The following is a 19,270-nucleotide window of genomic DNA, read 5'->3' on the forward strand; positions in this document are numbered from 1 at the left end:
GGGCCCGTCGATGGGCCTGATGGTGCGGTTCTGTGGCCATCCGTCCCTCGCCGCTCCTGGGGGGGTGCTGCGGGAGGCGGGGACCACATCCATCAGGTCTTTCCCTCCTCCCGCAAGGAGCAGGGACGGGTTTGTTGGCGTCGGTCCCTGTGCCAGGGCAGGAGCGTGCGGTCTCGTGGGGCAACCAAGGAGGGAAGGCGGGAAGTGAGAATTTGCACAACGGCTACCACCTGACGCGTGAGCGTCCCCATGTGTCTGGTGCCTCATTAACTCGATGCCTCGCAGCGACCCTGTGAGGGAGGCGGGGCTTCGCCGAGCCCGGTCCCCGGACCAGCAGCCCCAGCCCGGCTTGGGAACTGGTGAGAAATGAAAGTTCCCGGGTCTCCACACCAGCCCACTGACTCAGAAGGTCTGGGGTGGGCCCTGTCTGCGTTTTCAGAGGCCTTCTGGATGGTTCCGGTGCACGCTCACGTTTGAGACCCCCCCCCCCCACCGCGATCTCGGGTGCTCCCATGACCTTGGATGCTGTGGTGTGGTCAGAGGTTGTGGTGAGTCATAGCATCCCTGAGTATGGATAACAGCCCTCGTGCTGGCGAGCGACACTGCGAAGTCAGAGCTGGATGTCCCGGCCCGGTGGGCGCGAGTGTTCCCTGACCGTCTGGGGTCTGTGCCCACCGGTGACCAGTGTGGCTGAGGGGTGGGATACGCAAGCAGAGGGAGGCTTTCAGGGAACTCTGGGGAAACAGAGCCTTCGGGCCTGGGACGGGGGGAGCACGGTGAACGGCCTCATGGGCAGCGTCCACGGCCACAGCTGCACGGCCGGGTGACTCCAGCGAAAATTCCTGTCCAGAGACAGACAGGCCTGATCCGGCTCTTGTGTGCGGATGGCTCCGCTATCTGTGGGAGATGTAAATAATTCTGGGGAGCCGTGCCAGATTCTCACTGTGGCCCACTGCGCGGGGCCAGGCTGCGGGAGGGGTCGGGGTTCACCGGGAGAAGCCTGAGCCCAGGGCCGTGACTTGCACGCTTTCGAGAAGAAAACTGAGGGCGGGACGGAAGACAGAGAAGGTCTGGAGGGAGACGTGCCTAGTGATTTCTCATGACTTTTTGGTGCTTGTTGGCCAGGCAGGCGTAAACACGATTCCCCATTGAAACTCGGTTCCAATTTACAAGCTACTTGAAGCAGGTACGTTAGTATAATATTACCACCTCTTCTGTAACCAAGAGTGACTCTCGGGTTTTGGCACTTTTTGAAAGAGCCCTTAACAATTCGGGACACAGAACAAAAGGTAGGTGTCCCAGGTCAGTGGTGAGACAGGAGGAGGGTTGCGGGGGGGAGGGGGCGCGTGGGACAGGCTCGCTGTCTGCTCGTTCCACGCGGTCTGCAAAGCATGAGCTGGGCAAGGGCTGTCACTCTCCGCCCTGTCTCCTGCGCTCTAGCCACAGTGCCAGCGCCTCGTGGGAGGGCAGGTGCTGAGGACTGAATAGGGGCTGACTCAGGGGTCCTTGCTGGCACCTGGATGCCGCGCCTTCCCCTCAGCTGGCGTGGAGCGTGGGCGAGGGGATGCACCCTCGGGACACCATATGCCGTCACCCAGGACTGCGGTCTCAGGCCTCCTGTCCGGTGACGCTCGTGGCACCAGGGGCGTCTTTGGGGCGTGGCTCTTCCTCGTGGTGGGGAGTGTCCAGAACACCGTGGGGCTCTCAGCAGCATCCCGGCCCCTTCCCCCCAGAAGCCAGCACCGCGCCCCCAACCGCACGGCGTGACGGTATCTCCAGAATGCTGCCAAACGTCCCCGGGCAGGGGTGAAGTCAAGTTGGGCTGTGTTAGTTTGGATTTCAGTTGGTTAAGTTGTTCTGACACCTGTCACCACACGGATGAACCTTGGGGACGTTACGCTCCGTGAAATAAGCCAGTCACAAAAAGACAAATACTGCTTGCTTCCCATTATGTGAGAGTCTTAGAATAGGCAACATCATAGAAAGTCCAGCAGCGGTGGCCAGGGGGCTGAGGTGGGGGTGTGACGGGGCTGTGGCGTTAATGGGTACGGAGGTCCGGTTTCACAAGAGGGAAGGAATCATGGAGGTGGATGGGATGTGTCACGTGACATCTGAATGTATTTAATACCACCGAACTGTATACTGTATACTGAAGAGTGATTAAGACGGTGAATCGTACGTCGTGTGTATTTTATCACAACGACGAGAAAACTTTAAAAAATCAGTTGGGTATATTTGTGTGGGTTCCCTGCTCTGCTTCTCCATATAATGAATCTTGACGTTGGGCAGACTGATTCCCCCTACTTCATTCTTCGTTTCCAAATTGTTTTAGCTCTTCTGCTTCCTTTGTCTTCTACTTCTGGAAGAATCCTGTCTCTGTCTACAAAGCTTCCTGCTGGGATTTCAATAGGAATCGTGTTAAGCCTGTAGATCACTTTGGGGGGAATCTGGCCTCCTTTCCGCGCGGAGCCTTCCCGTCCCGGAGCTCGACGCGCCTCGTGGTTTCGTAAACCTGCTGTGATTTTCCCGGTCGGCGCGTTGTTTCAGCACTTAGGTCCTGCACGTGTTTTGTGAGGTTTCCATCCAGGCATTTCATTCCTTTGAGCGACTGTAAATGATTTTTAATTTTGGAGTCTCTGTGTTCATTTCGTTCCTTTGAGCGACTGTAAATGATTTTTATTTTTTTTTATTTATTTATTTTTTTCAATGTTTATTTATTTTTGGGACAGAGAGAGACAGAGCATGAACAGGGGAGGGGCAGAGAGAGAGGGAGACACAGAATCGGAAACAGGCTCCAGGCTCCGAGCCATCAGCCCAGAGCCCGACGCGGGGCTCGAACTCACGGACTGCGAGATCGTGACCTGGCTGAAGTCGGACGCTTAACCGACTGCGCCACCCAGGCGCCCCATGTAAATGATTTTTAATTTCGGAGTCTACGTGTTCACTGCTCGCTCGCGGAAGTGCCCCGGGTTTCCGTGTGTTCATGCTGTACTCGGAGCCTTGCTGAGCCCCCTTACTGGTTTTAGGAATTTCTGTAGACTCTCTGGGATTCTCCAAGCAGACACTTCTGTCGTCTGCACAAGGGGCTGTTCGGTTTTTCTTTTCTGACCCGTGTGCCTTTTCTTTCCTTGCTGTGTCTTTTGCTCTGGCTGGGACTCCAGCACTGCGTTGCAGTGGTCAGACTGGATGTCCTGCCGTGTCCAGATCTTAGGAGGGACATGTTCAGTCTTTCCTGAGTATGATGTTATCGTAGGTTTATTTAAACATTGATGCTGCTTTATCAAGTTGAGAAAGCCCCCCCCTTCAGAAACTTTTTTTTCATGAAGAGGTGTGTTGAATTTTGTCAAATGCTTTTTCTTGTACCTGTTGATATGATCACGCAATTTTTCCTTGTTAGCTTTTACTACGGTTGATGACACTGCTGGACTTTTGAATATTGACCCAAGCTTACATCCCTGAAACACTCCACTTGGTGACAGTTTATAAATCTTTCTTATGTATTGCTGAATCCTATTTGCCAGCATTTCGTTAAAGATTTTTGCATCTGGGGGCGCCTGGGTGGCTCAGTCGGTTAAGCGGCCGACTTCGGCTCAGGTCATGATCTCGCAATTTGTGAGTTCGAGCCCCGCGTCGGGCTCTGTGCTGACAGCTCAGAGCCTGGAGCCTGCTTCGGATTCTGTGTCTCCCTCTCTCTGACCCTCCCCCATTCATGCTCTGTCTCTCTCTGTCTCAAAAATAAATAAACGTTAAAAAAAAAATAAAAAAAAAAAAGATTTTTGCATCTGTATTCGTGAGGGTTATCGGTCTACAGCTTTCTTTCTTTTTTTTTGTACTGTCTTTGTCTGGTTTGGGTATCAGGGTCATGCCAACTTCATAAAACGAATTGGTGAATGCTCCTCCCTCTTCTGTTTTCTGGAAGAGGTATGTAAACTTGGTGTTAACTCTTCTTTAAAAGTTTGATAAAGGGGCGCGTGGGTGGCTCAGTCGGTTGAGCGTCCGACTTCCGCTCAGGTCATGATCTCGCGGTCTGTGGGTTCGAGCCCCAACGTGGGACTCTGTGCTGACAGCTTGGAGTCTGGAGCCTGCTTCGGATTCTGTGTCTCCTCTCTCTGACCCTCCCCCGTTCATGCTCTGTCTCAAAAATAAATAAATGTTAAAAAAAATTAAAAAAAATTAAAGTTTGGTAGAATTCTCGTATGAAATCACCTGGCCTGCCTGGAGTTTCCTTTTTGGGAGTTTTTTAAGTTACAAATTCAGTTCCCTTCATTGTTATGGGGCTGCTAAGTCGTCTATTTCATGTTGGGTCCATTGTGGTAGACCCTGTGTTTCCCTGGAAGTGGCCCATTTGGTCCAGGTTGTGAGGTTATTTATGCTATTAGGTGGTTTTAATAAAGGATCCATTCTTTTTCGTGGATTTTGTGATGTGCATGGAATCTGACAGGTTTTACAAAATTTGTAATCTCTTAAGATTTCTCTTTTCGGTATAAATACAAATGCACCATTGAATGTGGCATTTAAGAAAATGTTTTTAATGTTTATTTATTTTTGAGAGAGAGAGACTAACACAGCACGAGCCGGGGAGGAGCAGAGAGAGAGACACAGAATCCGAACCAGGCTCCAGGCTCCGAGCTGTCAGCACAGAGCCCGACACGGGGCTCAAACCCACGAACTGTGAGATCATGACCTGAGCCGAAGTCAGACGCTCAACCGACTGAGCCATCCAGGTGCCCCTGAATGTAGCTTTTTATGATCCTAATTTTATGTGTGTATCTCTTTCTTAAAGAAGCACCCCCCCCCCCAAGAGTCAGGCTGTGCAGAAGCTGGACCCGCCCAGCCCACCGCACAGAGAGAGTCTGGGGGCACATACGAAGCTTCGGTGAGCGCGGTGAGTCTGGGGTCTTGCTGCGGGTTCGGTCTCGACCAGTAGATGAGGTTAATGCTGTGACGAGAAAGCCCACACGGAGAACGGGAGAGGAAGCGTGTCAGCTGCGTGTGTTTCTGTCTGATGTGACACCAGGTGATAAGGACCACTCAATGCTTTCCTGCATCCCCATCGTCCTCCCGGAAGAGAAGCACAGAACAGACCCAGGACAGTCGGGGTGGCGTCGGGGGTGAAGAGCTGGAAGGACTCTCGGGGCGGGTCCGTGGTCTGCCGGGAGCCCTGACCTCCGGGAGTTTGCAACGTTCCCACACCCTCCTCGCCGCCCTCCCGCGGGGCAGCTGATGTATTTCAAACAGGAAGCTCTTTGCAGATAAGGCTGCAGCCTGATTTGCTGGGCAGCCTGACAGCCGGGCCCCGCTCGCCTGGCCTGTGGGGCTCAGCGGCCTCTGTAAATAGCAGCCATGAGGCTCCCGGGTGCAGTGTCCTCGTGGGTCCCCGACGGTCAGGACGCCCCCTTCGCCTAGCGTGCGCTGCAGGTAGGGACACTCTGCCGGGTGACCTGGCGGTCTTGGAGGGCAGGACGGGGGTCACCTGGTCAAGGCGAGGTTCCGGGTACGGCCAGAGATGGGAGAACAGACGGGAATCTGTTCTTAGGTCCCCACAAATGATGGGGGTGTCACGTGAAACAGGCACTAGAATTCCACCGTTTTGTTAATTCACCGGTTCGTGGTGGAAACTTCCCGGGGATAACTGACGACGACCTAGGGCTGCCGGCTACCAGACGGTTGGGGGAGGCCTTCTCAGCTCTGCACACGTTCAGAGAGGTGGGGCAGCGAGTTTCCGAATCGCCAGTCGCAGCGTGGGGCCGCACGGACAACAGCAGTAACCTGTACCCGTGGCCGGTAGCTCTGTTTTGGGGTTCAGTAATGGGCATGCCAGATGTGGGCAAAGATAGGACCGGAGAAGGTCACTTTCAAGCGCAGAGAGGGTTGCCTGGTACGGAGTGGGGGTTTCTCGTCTCCCAAACTGGATGAGACATGGTGTGACGGGGGCCCTTCCTGGCCTGCTGGCTGTGACAACTTGGGAGGCCGAAGTTAGGAGGTGCTTACGAATTTAAAAGGCAAAGTTGGAAAGCCGCCCTGTGTGCGTAACAGGACTTTCCTGGGGGCCAGAGCCGCGCCCCGACCTCTCACGGCTATTCCGGTTCATCCACAAGCTTGAGAGGTCCGTGAGTGAGGAGAGGAGACAGAGGTCGGAGAACACGACGGGAAAAGCCTCTGACTTTGCGTGTGCCTCTCGGGTGGGCTCTGGGGAAGGACCCCTCATCAGCGTCTCCGTCACCATAGGAAGCAACCCCCTCGTGGGGGTGGGGGCCCCAGCGCCCCGGTGCTCCTGGATGTGGTTCTCCGTCTGTAAATGGTGGGCCCTAATGTGGATGTTTAATGAAAACGTACCACTGTACATTTGGCAGATTAAGCCACATTGTTTTCGTCGTCTCCTTCATTCTTATAAGGAACGGCGACTGAGAATTCCAAATTGCATCTCCCCTCTGAAACCCTGGCTTCCTTCGCTGAAGGGAGGGCGGGAACCTCCCGGTCTCTGGCCGGGAGATAAGGATGTTATTCTTAAAGGAGGCCAGGAGCTTCTGCGTTTACAAACAGAATTCCTCTCCTCCGGGGCGGGGGAGCCAGGACCCTGGGGAAGGGGCTCCCACCCAGGGCCGCCCTGCTCTCTGCCCTGCTGATGCGCGAGCAGCGAGGGCCTCAGGGAGGCGTTGTGGCTTCCGCTGGTTCTGGGCTGTCCCCTCCCTGGGCACCTCCTTGCTGGGCAGGCGGCAAGCAAGCCGCCTCGTGTGAGGGCGGTGGGTCGGGCTGAGCAGCGTGGCTGTCTCTTGACACACCCCTTCTATCTGGAGGGGAAGTTTCCAGGTCAGCTGTTGACACCCCAAAACCTAAACCCTGTTTGCCTCCCCACATACCAGCAAATGCCCGTCGGCTTCCGCACGAAAGTGGGTGTGGAACAGATGTTTGTCCTGACTCTTTTTTTGAGAGAGAGAGAGAGAGAGAGAGACCATGTGCAAGTAGGGGAGGGGCAGGGGGAGCGTGAGAGAGAATCCCAAGCCGGCTCCACACTCAGCAGAGTCCGATTTGGGGCTCGATCCCACGACCCTGGGATCCTGACCTGAGCCCTAAATCAAGAGCTGGACACTCAACCGACTGAGCTTCCCAGAAGCTCGTATCGTGACTTAAAAAACATTTTTTGGGGGGCACCTGGGTGGCTCAGTCGGTTAAGTGGCCGACTTCAGCTCAGGTCATGATCTCGTGGTTCATGAGTTCAAGCCCCGCGTCGGGCTGTGTGCTGACGGCTGGGAGCCTGGAGCCTGTTTCAGATTCTGTGTCTCCCTCTCTCTCTGACCCTTCCCCGTTCATGCTCTGTCTCTCTCTGTCTCAAAAATAAATAAATGTTTAAAAAAAATTAAAAAAAATTTTTTTTAATGGTTATTTATTTTTGAGAGACAGAGGGCAAGTGGGGGAGGGGCAGAGAGAGGGAGACACAAATCCGAAGCAGGCTCCAGGCTTTCAGCCGTCAGCACAGAGCCCGACGCGGGGTTTGAACCCACAAACTGTGAGATCATGACCTGAGCCGAAGTCAGTCGCTTAACCGACTGAGACACCCAGGCACACCGTGACTTTTTTAAAATTGAGAGATTATTGACATACAACATTGCGCTATCAAACACTGTTCAGAGCTACATCCTGGAAAGAGCCAAAGCCTTTGCTTCTAAAGCAGCTAAGATCCTTGCAGTGAAGGACACACTGCAGTGACCAGGCCGGACTGTCCTTTGTTCAGAAACTGTTAGGGATTCCGGGACCCTGACGCAGCCGTGTGGCAGACGGACTGCGAGGCCGTGTCCACGCGGGCCCCTGGCTCTGCAGCGGCCGTGTGTCCGAGGGGCTGGCCCTGGGAATCACGTGCGGACGTCAGGCATGGAAAACCCTTGGGGAGCTGGACAGGCAGTAGCAGGAAAAGAGCATCAAATTCTGTGTGTTGTGCTTGTGAACTTCTGTCCGTTCGTTCGTTCGCTCGTTCACGGATTCTTTCCTTCACTCGGCCAGGGTGCCCTGAGAGCTTTGCCAGCCGCGGGCGTGATCTACTTCCCGACCACGTTGGGGGCTCGGGACCCCCGGCCCAGCCGGCAGAGAAGGGAAAGGGCAAAGGTCAGCCCTGTGGGCTGTGGGCTGTGGGCGACCTCGCACGTCTTCTCCCTCCTGCAGTCGGTCACTTGTGTGAGCGCCACAGGCCGAGCGCCAGCCTCCTGGTCCAGTTGTGCGACGCTGGCCGTTCAGCCTCCTGTGGCCTGGGCCTCACCACCCTCACAGCGAGAAGCGAGGTCCTCAGGTGGTCTTGGGAACTAAATAAGATCAACGTGTCTGGGTTAGGTAATAAATGGTGGCTCCTTTGCTCTCTACCAAACGTAAACCAACACACAATAAAAGCCACGGCATCGTGATGTAAGGGGGCAGGTGGGCCCACTCTGGTGCTCGGTGGCTGACGGGAGCAGAGGGGACAGGTCAGGTGCATCAGGAGGCCCCAGGTCCTGACCCCACCGTCCCCACCGACGAGGGGGAACTCTGGGCAGCTGATTTCGTTCCCCATCTTTGGTCCCCTGGCCGGTGGGACGGGAGCAGTGTGCTGACCTCCATGGGCCTTCTCTTCTCCCCCATTGAGGGACAATCAGCCTCACCCCTACCCTCTACAGTCCACCCCGTGGTCACGCAGAGGGGAGCTGGGGCCTCCCTGCAGGCGTCACGGAGTGCAGGCGGTTTCTGCCTGCGTCCTTTTCATGGAGAACGTGGCACAGCTTGGGCACGCTAAGGAGGGCACCGACGTCTTAGCTCAGAGACTCTGGCTTCCTCTGTCTGGAGCCATCGCAGGCCGCGGGGCCCTCACGCCACGTGGTGACGGCAGCATCATGCTGTCTTCAGCAAGTGCTTGCCGCGCATGGGCCCAGCCCCTTGCAGACCTCTCGTGCTCCATGGCTCCTCCTCAGGGGGGCCTCGGGGGCTCCAGCCTCCCCTGTAAGGTGAGCGCAGGCTGACAGCAGAGCCGTGATGCGGCCCGGGCACTGGTCCCAGTGCTGGCCCGCAGCCGGGCGCGCGGCTGTGCCCAAACGCTGTGCCACGTGAACGTAAAAGTCTCGGAGTGGGGGGTGTCTGGGTGTCGCCACCAAGCCTTCCCCACCGGCACTTGGGGGAAGGACGCACGGCCAGCCGTGTGCACCTTGCGCCTTGCAGGGTCTGTCCCTGTCCTGCCCCCCCACCCCAGGGACTGATCTCGGTGGTGTAGGTGATAGACTTAGATAACCGATGAGCTGTAGCTGCACGTGGCAACGTGGGCGAGCCTGGGGCAGAAGGTCGAGTAAAACAGTCGAGGCTCAGAGGACTACGGTGCCTTATAAAGTCCCAAACCGAGCAAACTGCACAACATATTGTGTAAGAATGCAGGGGCCTACGGTAATGCCAGTTAGGAAACCGCAGGAGACGCGCGTTCACGGCCCCAGAGCCAGGCTCCTCAGGGGCTTGGGGTGGTCCTGGGCCCAGCGACTGCGGGGCCACTGTGCTGGGAGAAATGTGGTACTTTCCATGCGACCGCGCCCCTGCCTCCGTGTGTACCAAGTATCCGCCGCAGGGAAGCAGACGCGAGAATCCGGCGGCCGCCGTCGGGATGGAGGTCCGAGCGGGGCCGGCAGGGGAGGCACGGACGGGCCCACGAGGGAGGGCCCCAAACGCGGGGACAGGCCCGACAGCTACCTGCACCCTGGCCCCGGGTTCTGAGTTCCCGTCACTGTGTCCCCTTCCCTCTTGCAGGAGTCAGCGTCCCGCACGCGCTCGTGATGAGGAGGGGTGTGGCTCTCCTCGGCCTGGCCTTCCTGTGGCTGCTCCCGTCTGGGCGTCCTCAGCAGACGGCGGAAGACGCCTGTTCCCTGCACATCCTCGTCCCGGGCCTCAAAGGTAACCCTGACCACGGCCTCCCGTGTGCGGCCGAGTGCCAGCTCAGGGTCTGACCTCCGTGTGCCTCAGTTTCCCCATCTGCAAAATTAAGGGTTGGACTACATAATGTGCACACTTTCTTTGGCCAAGAGATCCTGTAATTCTGAAGCTACAAGCCACTGCTGACGTGTGGTCCATGCACCACACACGTTATCGCAAATGACTTGCAGAGTGAGATCTCATCTGGCCCATTTTTTTATGTTTACTTATTTTTGAGACAGAGAGAGAGACAGAACGTGAGTGGGGGAGGGGCAGAGAGCGAGGGAGACACAGAATCCGAAGCAGGCTCCAGGCTCCGAGCTGTCAGCCCAGAGCCCGACGCGGGGCTTGAACCCACGAACCACGAGATCACGACCTGAGCCGAAGTCGGACGCTCAACCGACTGAGGCGCCCAGGTGTCCCAGCCTCTGGTCCATTTTGCAGATAAGGACATTCAAGGCCCAGGGACATTTAGCAATTTGCCAAACAAACTGGGTCACTCAGCCTACGAAGCCAGTGCTCCTACGCCAGTTCCTGAGGGCTCTAAATTCCTACTTTTTTTTTTTTTTTATTTTTTTTTCAATGTTTTATTTATTTTTTGGGGGGACAGAGAGAGACAAAGTATGAACGGGGGAGGGGCAGAGAGAGAGGGAGACACAGAACCGGAAACAGGCTCCAGGCTCTGAGCCATCAGCCCAGAGCCTGACGCGGGGCTCGAACTCACGGACCGCGAGATCGTGACCTGGCTGAAGTCGGACGCTCAACCGACTGCGCCACCCAGGCGCCCCACTAAATTCCTACTTTAAAAAACAAACAAGCAAACCCCCCCAAAACTTTTCTCTTGTTGATTTGCATATAATTTACTCCCGGTGGAGCTTGCCTGGCCGAGCCGGTGGGGGGCGGGCACCAGCACAGGGGAAAGAATCAGGGCCCTCAGACTGGCATCTTCATTCAGAAAAGGTCCCTGGTTTCTCTGTAGCTCGGGCAAGAGATTCCACAACGTGATTCCCAAGCGGGATCCACCATTTGACGGCCCCAGTGCAAGATGCAAATGTGGGCTTCTTGTTCAGAGTTATAAAAAGACTTCAAATCAGGGCCAGGGCACATGCCCCACGTGGGGTGGGCAAGCTTGGGCCTCTCGCTCCAGGAGCAAGAGTTAAGGGCGGGAGGGGCCGGCCCACGACTTGCACTGATTGCCTCGCGTGCCCCCGAATTCCATTCTGCTCCCTTCCCACTCGGACGGTGCGCACCCCGGGCCCCAAAGCCTGGTCTCTGCCGGATGGGACTTTTGCGGGAATGCCCGTGGCTTTCCCCACGGAGATCATTGGAGAACACAGACTCACATTTAGGGGCTGTGGACCCGTGACGAGAATGGCTGCCACCAAAGTCAGAGCCAGGTGCCTCCTCAGACCTGTGAGAGGCGAGGCAGTAGGCCCCAGCTCGGCGTGGACCAGGCAGGAGTCCCCGGGGAGCAGGACAGGGTGGGGCTCCTTGCAGGACCCGGATGCCGTGCTCCCAAGGGCCTGTCCTCTAGCAGGTAACAAGACACGTTTGCAGGTCGTGTGGAGCCGTGCGGGATGTTTCGGGGCCGTGGAGCGTGTCTACCAGACGTGCTGGTCAAGTGCAGCCCTGCCCCAGAGTGACCGGCCTGGCCACCCCAAAGGGACAATTAATTCCATAGAGAACGCCTTCTCACACTCACCGAAGTCCTTACGACCTGGACGTCCTGCTTTTATGTCCAGCCTCATTGAGGTTTAACTGGCAGGTTGTATGTGTTCAAGGGGACGATTGAACACACGGAAACCTTGTGAAGTGACGTCACAGCCACATTCATTAGCCCGCTGACACCCCCCACTTATCCCCATGCTGTGTGTGTGTGTGTGGGGGGGGTGGGGTGAGGCCTGGGGGTCTCGTGGTGACCCAGGACCAAGGGGGCAACACGGCCGTGAGCTGGCCGACCCGATGCAGAGAGCCCTTACTCGGCGTCCGGATTTTACCGTTCTGCTGTTTAGCCTGGGCAGCAGGGGGAGGGGAGAGGAGAGAAATCTGTGCCAAAAAAGACCAGATGATTTGGGGCTCGTAAGCAACGCAAGCTCAGGATGCGGCAGACTTTTGTCCCCTGCAACAGGAGCCCCTCCCTCTGCCACCTGCAGCTGCCGGGCCCGCTCGGTCGGCCCCCCTGCGCGTGGCCTCACGGGGCCCGGATGCTCCGCGGTCCTCGCCGCTGGACGCAGCCCCGTGGTCCGACCTGGCAGAGAGTTCGTGACGCCGCCCCCACACGACGCCCCCGGCGGCAGAGAGCGCTCCGTCCCGACGACTCTCAGTGGGCTCCGGGGCATGGTGGCTTCAACGCCCGCCTGTGAGTGGCCCCGGTGACGGGCGACCCGGCCTGCTGCCCTCTCTGGGACGGCCACGCTCGGCCTGCACGGCCACGAGAGCCAGCTTGGTGCGCGGGCGTCCGTCAGCGGAGGTGAGAATACGGGCGCGATACAGGCCCCGCTCTGAACAGAAACGAGCACGTAAACGATCTCTTCTTTCGTTCTCCACACGTCCCTGAGACCCCACGGGCCGGGCCCGGAGGGAGGGCCGCTACGGGACACGAACACAGGCCTCCCCTGTCCGTCGCCGGATCCAGACTGGGCTTCAGAACCTTTCCCGACCCGACTCCTGCCGGCCCTTCTGCACCGACTGGTGTTGGCACTTGGGATGAAATGTATCTGCTATTCAGACCTAACAATAGCACGTTCGCTGTGCATTTGGAGAGAGAGACGACTCGTTTAAAAAAAGGTTTTTTTTAAATGTGTATTTATTTTTGAGACAGAGAGAGAGAGAGAGAGAGAGCATGAACAGGGGAGGGCAGAGAGAGAGGGAGACACAGAATCCGAAGCAGGCGCCAGGCTCCGAGCTGTCAGCACAGAGCCCGACGCGGGGCTCGAACCCACAGACCGTGAGATCATGACCTGAGCCGAAGTCGGATGCTCAACCGACCGAGCCCCCCAGGCGCCCCAGAACGCGTGTAAGTTTTGAGGGGAGAGGTTCCCAGCCACCCCACCTCCTGAGACCAGCAGACAGCAGGCCCTTCGGACCCTGCCGACCGTGACCAGTGCCGCGAAAGCAGCTTTGTTCTTGAGAAGCACATCAAGGGCTCGGCTCCAAGGAGGAGGCCAAGGTCACCAGGATGCAGTCCCACCGCCGATGGTTTCTGTGGCCCCCGGCGCTGCCACTCCCGAGTTTGGGCGAGAACGGCGAGGGGCGGGACGCGGCTTCTCATAGCAACACCCACACGGCTGGTGTTTTCCAGGACGCAGCGCGTTCCGTCCCCGGAGCTGGAGAGTCCACGCGGCACAGGTGGCGGGGAGGGTCTCGGACTCTGGGCTCTGGACGGAGCCACAGGGACCACAGAGGAGTTCAGGGCACCTGCCACCAGTAGGGGCCGCAACACGTTGGCTAATACGGTCGGTTGTCAAGGAAGCAGAATCGTGGGGAGAACGAAGTTTGAGGGACTTTCTAACTATCTGAGAGCGACCAAGAAAACCCATGTTATTAGGAAGACTCATGTTTAATGATGCGTATTAGTCACCTTTCCTGCTTTAGGAAGAGGGGTTTGTGGGACACGAGGGGCTGTTTGGGGCTGTGAGGGTGTGTCGGTGCCTCAGATACTTGCTACGCACGCCGGTCCGACCAGGTTAGACGCAGGCGCGTGAAGCTGCTGGAGAGCGGGCAGAAGTTGTGCCATCAAGGAGTTTCAGGCCAAGGACGTGGCGCGGGACAGCAGATTGCTGCTGCTGCACGTGCGGCGATGGACGCTCGCCCCCGCCGGGACCTTTGCAGTAGCACACTCGCTGTTCTGCCCCGACACGGCGGGTGGACCCTGTAACGGCCCTGGTGGCTTCATGTGGCCCTCAAGCCTGAGGTCTGAGCGCTGGCTTCTCCCCGCCCTCGTGGGCTCCTGTGGACCAGTCTCTCCCGGTCTCCTGGCCCCTCACCTGTGCAGGCGCTGCCCCCCGCCCCCGTCTCACACACCCTTTTCCCTGTTCCTTGCCTGGCAACAGCCCGTCTCAGTTAGAAGTCCCTTCATCAGAGGGGCCTTTTCCGATCGCTCAACCGAATTATGGCTTTTTCAGGTTGAAATCGTTGCCTCATTTTATCTCACTTTATCTTGCATCCCGCGTTGCAAATGACGATTCTCATGTCAACCTGACTCTCGTTCACGCGCAGGAAGCCTTTACAACCTCCCACTCCTCTTGGGTAGCCGCCGCAATTCCCTCTTCATTCTCGATGTTCCGTGTGTCACTCCGACACGGCCAGGTTGTTTCTGCTCGTCTCTCCTGCGTGGTTCTCCGTGGGTGCTTGCCACGTGCTCTTTTACACCTTCCCCTGGTGCCGGGAGGTCCCAGCTGTTAAATCTGCACGCTCTCACGGCTCCAGTGTCTGTTCCCCCTTTTCTGGAATTCCTTTAAGGTGGATAGTGGAACTGGTGGGGCATTTCTTCACTCTCAACTTGATAGTCTTATTTTTATATATATATTTTAAGTCCAAACAAAGCTTTCCAGTTCTTTATCTCTTCGTGTTGCATTGTGAAAAAAAAAAAAATTCTTCAGCCTCATTTCTTGTTTCAGGAGCTAGTTTGTATCATGGGCCATTCTGCTTCTCGGCCTTTCTGTAGTGTGATTCCGTTCAAAAATTAATTTCGTGTACAAGATCTAGTTGGTTCTTTTTCAGTGCTTTTTCATTTTGCTCATAGATACTTATTCTCTCATCTTTTTTTTATTTTTAAAACCGTTTATTTATTTTGAGAGATAGACAGAGTGTGCGTGGGGGAGAGGCAGAGAGAGAGGGAGACACAGAATCAGAAGCAGGATCCAGGCTCTGAGCTACAGGGGTTCGAACTCATGAACCGCAAGATCATGACCTGAGCCGAAGTTGGACGCTCCACCGACTGAGCCCCCCAGGTGCCCCATGTCTTATCTTGATGAAGATATTCAGTGTGTGATTTGAGAGCAGGCTCTGACTGCCCCAAGAGTTCTGTTCCTCTGCTATTTCTCTTTCCTGACGTTGGTGTCCCCAAATGTCTGCACGTTCTTGGTGGTGAGTTCATCCTGTTAGTTGGTATTTCCCACTGGTCTCTCAATGTGTCTCCAAGAATTGCTGTTGTAATAATTTCCTCTCTGAAGAAAGACAAACGACTCAGAGATTTAAGGGCCACGCATGTGTGGTAGGCTTATGTCAGCACACCTTTCACCGGGGGGGGGGGGGGTTGGGGGCTGGCCAGAGCCTTCCTGTCTGTGGCACGGAGGTGATGGTGACATGCCAGCTCTGCCTTCTAGTTTTTGTTGGCACTCGCTTTGCTTTTCTCTTTGTTTACTTAAAATTTAAAAATATTTTGGCTTATTTATTTATTTTGAGAGAGAGAGAGAGAGAGAGAGAGAGAGAGCACAAGCAAGCAGGGGAGGGGCAGAGAGAGAAGGAGAGAGAGAATCCCAGCAGGCTCTGCAGTCAGCACAGAGCCCAATGTGGGGCTCGAACCCACGAACCGTGAGATCGTGACCTGAGCCAAAATCAAGAGTCCGACGCTTAACCGACTGGGCCACCCAGGTGCCCTCTCTTCGTTTACTTAAATTTAAATGGAATGTCCCCTCCTTCCAGCCAGATGATCAGTTTTGGGAATCCCGCTGGGGAATCTGTAACCCAGTTAAGCCTCTCCCCACATGTGAGTGCCTAGGAGAGTCGCAGAGGACCAGAGTTACGCAGACGCTGGCGGGCATGGCGCACACCTGGGCAGGTGCCCCGGCCGCAGGCGGCACCCATGTGCTCTCATAGGAGGAACACCACCCCGATTAGGCGGACGAGCCATATAAAAATGGCTGAGATGTGGCACGAGGTCCCAGCCTCCGGAGAGAAGAGGCAGCTGGTGAGGGAACTGGGGGTGCAAACTGGAGAGTCAGGTGAGAAGGTGGCCGTCAACGTGGGGGCTACAGACCTACTGGGGACGACGGCTTTAGAAACGGGATGTTATTTGTAACCACATTCAGCTTGTTGTTGGTTTTGGGAAGGGAAATAACATCATCGGATCTGTGTTTTAGGTGTGGGTTGGGGGGCTGGGGGAGGACTGGGGGGACCTTGATGTCCCCCCAACATTGGGACCCTGTCCTCTGCTCCAGCCACGCCTGCACCGCTCCTTCCGGGTGCCTCCGCGTCCTGTGCCCGTCTGTCCTGCATGGGCAGCCTGAGGGCAGTCACCAGGGCCAGTCCGACGGGGACAGAACACGGACAGGACAGGGAGTGGGCCAGTTAGAACTCACAGACCCGGGCGGGGGTTGCACTTAGCTGATGAGGGACACAGAAAAGCAGAGGTGACAGCTGGGCCCGGGCTTGCAGTCTGGGAGCATCAGTGTGGCCACCGGAACTAGGAAAGTTGTAGGATGGACTCATCCCTGGGGAAAAGCCATCGGGTCCATTTGTGGCCAGTGTGGGGTCTCAGGAGACTTAACAGCCCATCTCCCTGTTTCAGTTCCGAATGAAATCAGCAACAGATAAAAGAACAGCAGGTGACTGCCACCAAAACATGCCCGGACCCGTGATAAAGGCGGGGGCATGTAGTGTGGGCGGAGAGCAGGACACACCTGGGGGCGCGCAGAGTGACTGAGAGCAGGACCCACCTTGATAACGAACTGAATCAGGCGGATGTGCCCACCTGGTCACAGGTGCCCGGCCCCCAACAGGAGCATGTGCTGTGGGGGTGGAGGTGGCGGGGTGGGGGTGGGGGGCTCGTGCTGAAGGGACCAGGCGGTGCTGACATGGGCACCTGATTATTCTTCCCGGGTGCATCAGCCAGACGCAGGGTGGGTGGCCAGAAGGACACCTGGCCATGGGGGATCCGAGAAACCCCTGGGCCCCTCAAGTGGCCGTGGGGGCGGAGGGGCAGCCGGGCAGTCAGAGAAGGTCTCAGGGAGGGCTGTGCACCAGAGGGCGAGCTGGCCCAGAGGCATGACTGGAGAGAGGGACACACAACATCCCCGGAGGGAAGGCGGAGGGGGGGGGCGGAGGCAGAGCCCACACAGATTTGGGGCGGGGCAACTTGAGATCTCGTGATGGGGGCCGGGAGGAGGGGTGAAGGCCTGCGGGGGTGGGAGATGGTCGGAATGAGAGATGAAATCTCCTGGGGGCTGGGGTGGGGGAGAGGAGGCCACGGGGCCTGGCTGGTAGCTCAGATACGGCGACAAGCCGTCTGTTGTCAGTCCTCCCCATGTCACACTGCAGCGTGAGCCCAGAACGAGGTCCTAAATGCGGTGACTTCTTCCACAGGGGATGCCGGACAGAAGGGGGACAAAGGTGCACCCGGACGGCCCGGAAGAGTCGGCCCCACGGGAGAGAAAGGTACCCGCCCCTTCCCCCCTCCCTCCCCCAGGTCTGGCCCTTCTCGGCCCCTCAGAGATCTGCCCGAGAGGAAACAGCTGGTGCTCTGGCTCCTGCAGGAGCCACGGGGTGGGGGGTGGGGGTGGGGGGGCGGGGATTCGAAAGGAATTCGACACCTTGGAGTGAACCAGGGTGCAAGGGTGCCCCTTCCCACATAATAGGGTGGTTACGTGCATGGAAATTCAGTCCTGGCCTAGCCCCTCACCAGGGTCCTCTGCAAAATGGGGATCATTTGTGAACATTACACATATAAGTGCAATTGTGAGACTGTGCAACGGTTATGGAGAAGTGCACGCAGTGATGGAGGTGTGCCAAAAGTTATGGAGGATTTCAAGCAGTTTTGTGGAGGCGTGCGGGCAGTTAAGCAGGCGTGCGAGCAGTGACGCAGGCGTGCGAGCAGTGATGGGAACACTTAACCAGATAAGAAGGTGTGTGAGCAGATAAGGAGGCGTGCGAGCAGTGATGGGGGTGTGCAAAGGACCAAGTGGACAGACTTGGCTGGTGTGTGTGGGGTACACAGTGGCTCCCCCACCTTGGCTAAAAGACCCTAGTTCCTTCTTAGCTTCCTAGCTTCCTAGCTTCCTTCTTAGGACAGCAGTGTCATTGTCCCTATCCCCCCGGGCCGTGCTGAGTCCTACAGGAAATAGATCGTACCCGTGAAGTCGCTGCCCAGTAAACGGGGTAGAGGCGCGTGCCAGCGTATACCCACTGTGCTCTGGGAATTACGCTGCCATCCGCCCAGCTGGTCCCCCAGTCGATCCCGTAACACTGGAGAGCTAGGTGGTTTCCAGTTTTCAAAAAGTTATTACAACAATGCGGATAAAGGCCATTGAGCATATACAGTAAAACCTTGGATCGCGAGTAACTTGTTCTGCGAGTGTTCCACAAGACGAGCAAGCATTTCCAATAAATTTTAACTTGATAAACGAGCGACGTCTTGCAATACGGGCGGTACGTGACACTGGATGTCACGTGATCACATCCGAGCCAATGGTTCTTGAAACTCGCTTTGATATACGAGCGCTTTGGATTACAAGCGTGATTCTCAGACAAATTATGCTCACAAACCAAGGCTTTACTGTGTGTTCAAGCATATGCACTACTTTTTCACTTTTTTGAGGTATGATTTCTGGACATGCTCCTTTTGATGCACGAGTCATGAGTAGGACAGCTGCACACACCTGGGAAGCCCCTGGTCACATTCAAGACCCAGGGTATTTTGGTCACGATGCCTCCATCATCCCTGATGATTTTTATTTCTTGTTTTCTCCTTCACTCCTAACAAATTAGTTAAAAAAATAAGTGAACTATTCTCATAGTTCAAAGTTCAAAGCCTACTCCTTCTCAAAGTTCAAAGAAACTCCATGCTCCCTGGCACCCTCCCCCCCACTGGGTTGATTTCTCTTTTCAGAGATAGTCCGCGAATCGAATCGGCAAGCATGTGTACGCTCTATTCCTCCCTCCTTTTGTGCAGACGGTTACACTGTACACGTATTGATCTGCATTTCCCTCTTTCACTTAACAATATGTCCCCGAGATCATTCTATGCGGGCACGGACGTGTTTCCTGCCTCCTCCCCCGTGGTGACGTGGGATTCCGCGTGTGGACTCATCCTGCTTCAACTGGGCTCCATTCCTGGAGGGGGGTTTGCTGCAGAGAATGATCCAGTATGTGTCCTTTTTAAGCGTGTATGAGTACGGCTTGAAGGTGAATTTCTAACAGTGTGATCGCCAGGTCAGCGTGCTCAAGCATTTGACATTTTGGTCGATCTTGCCCTCCCAAAGGATGGAGGCAATGCGCTCTCTCACGGTCAACACAAAGAACCGTCGCCCGACGCCCTCGCTGAGGTGGGAAAGCTGCCAGTCTGACCGTAGGAAAATGCCGCCTTAGGAGGCTTCACTTTGCTTCTCTTATTATCAATGAGGCAGAGTCACTTTTCGTG

General features: G+C 56.3%; 1 protein-coding gene across 6 annotated transcripts in view; it reads left to right on the top strand.

Moving 5' to 3' along the window:
* Positions 1-1,074: 1,074 nt before the first annotated feature.
* Positions 1,075-19,270, top strand: part of COLEC11 (collectin subfamily member 11) — a 33,229-nt gene continuing 15,033 nt past the window's right edge. For 2 of the 6 annotated variants that reach the window (XM_040495968.1, XM_040495971.1), the window contains exons 1-3: positions 5,313-5,418; positions 9,751-9,894; positions 17,218-17,289. In XM_040495968.1, coding sequence (XP_040351902.1) covers positions 9,777-9,894; positions 17,218-17,289 — 190 coding nt within the window. In that variant the 5' untranslated portion in view covers positions 5,313-5,418; positions 9,751-9,776. Of the gene's footprint in view, positions 1,187-5,278; positions 5,419-9,750; positions 9,895-15,676; positions 15,858-17,217; positions 17,290-19,270 lie in introns of those variants that run through there. The other 4 variants (XM_040495967.1, XM_040495972.1, XM_040495973.1 and 1 more) reach the window with 4 other exon arrangements.

The sequence above is a fragment of the Herpailurus yagouaroundi genome, unplaced genomic scaffold (genome assembly GCF_014898765.1).
Source record: "Herpailurus yagouaroundi ecotype Mexico unplaced genomic scaffold, PumYag 188, whole genome shotgun sequence".
NCBI classification, from domain to species: domain Eukaryota; kingdom Metazoa; phylum Chordata; class Mammalia; order Carnivora; family Felidae; genus Herpailurus; species Herpailurus yagouaroundi.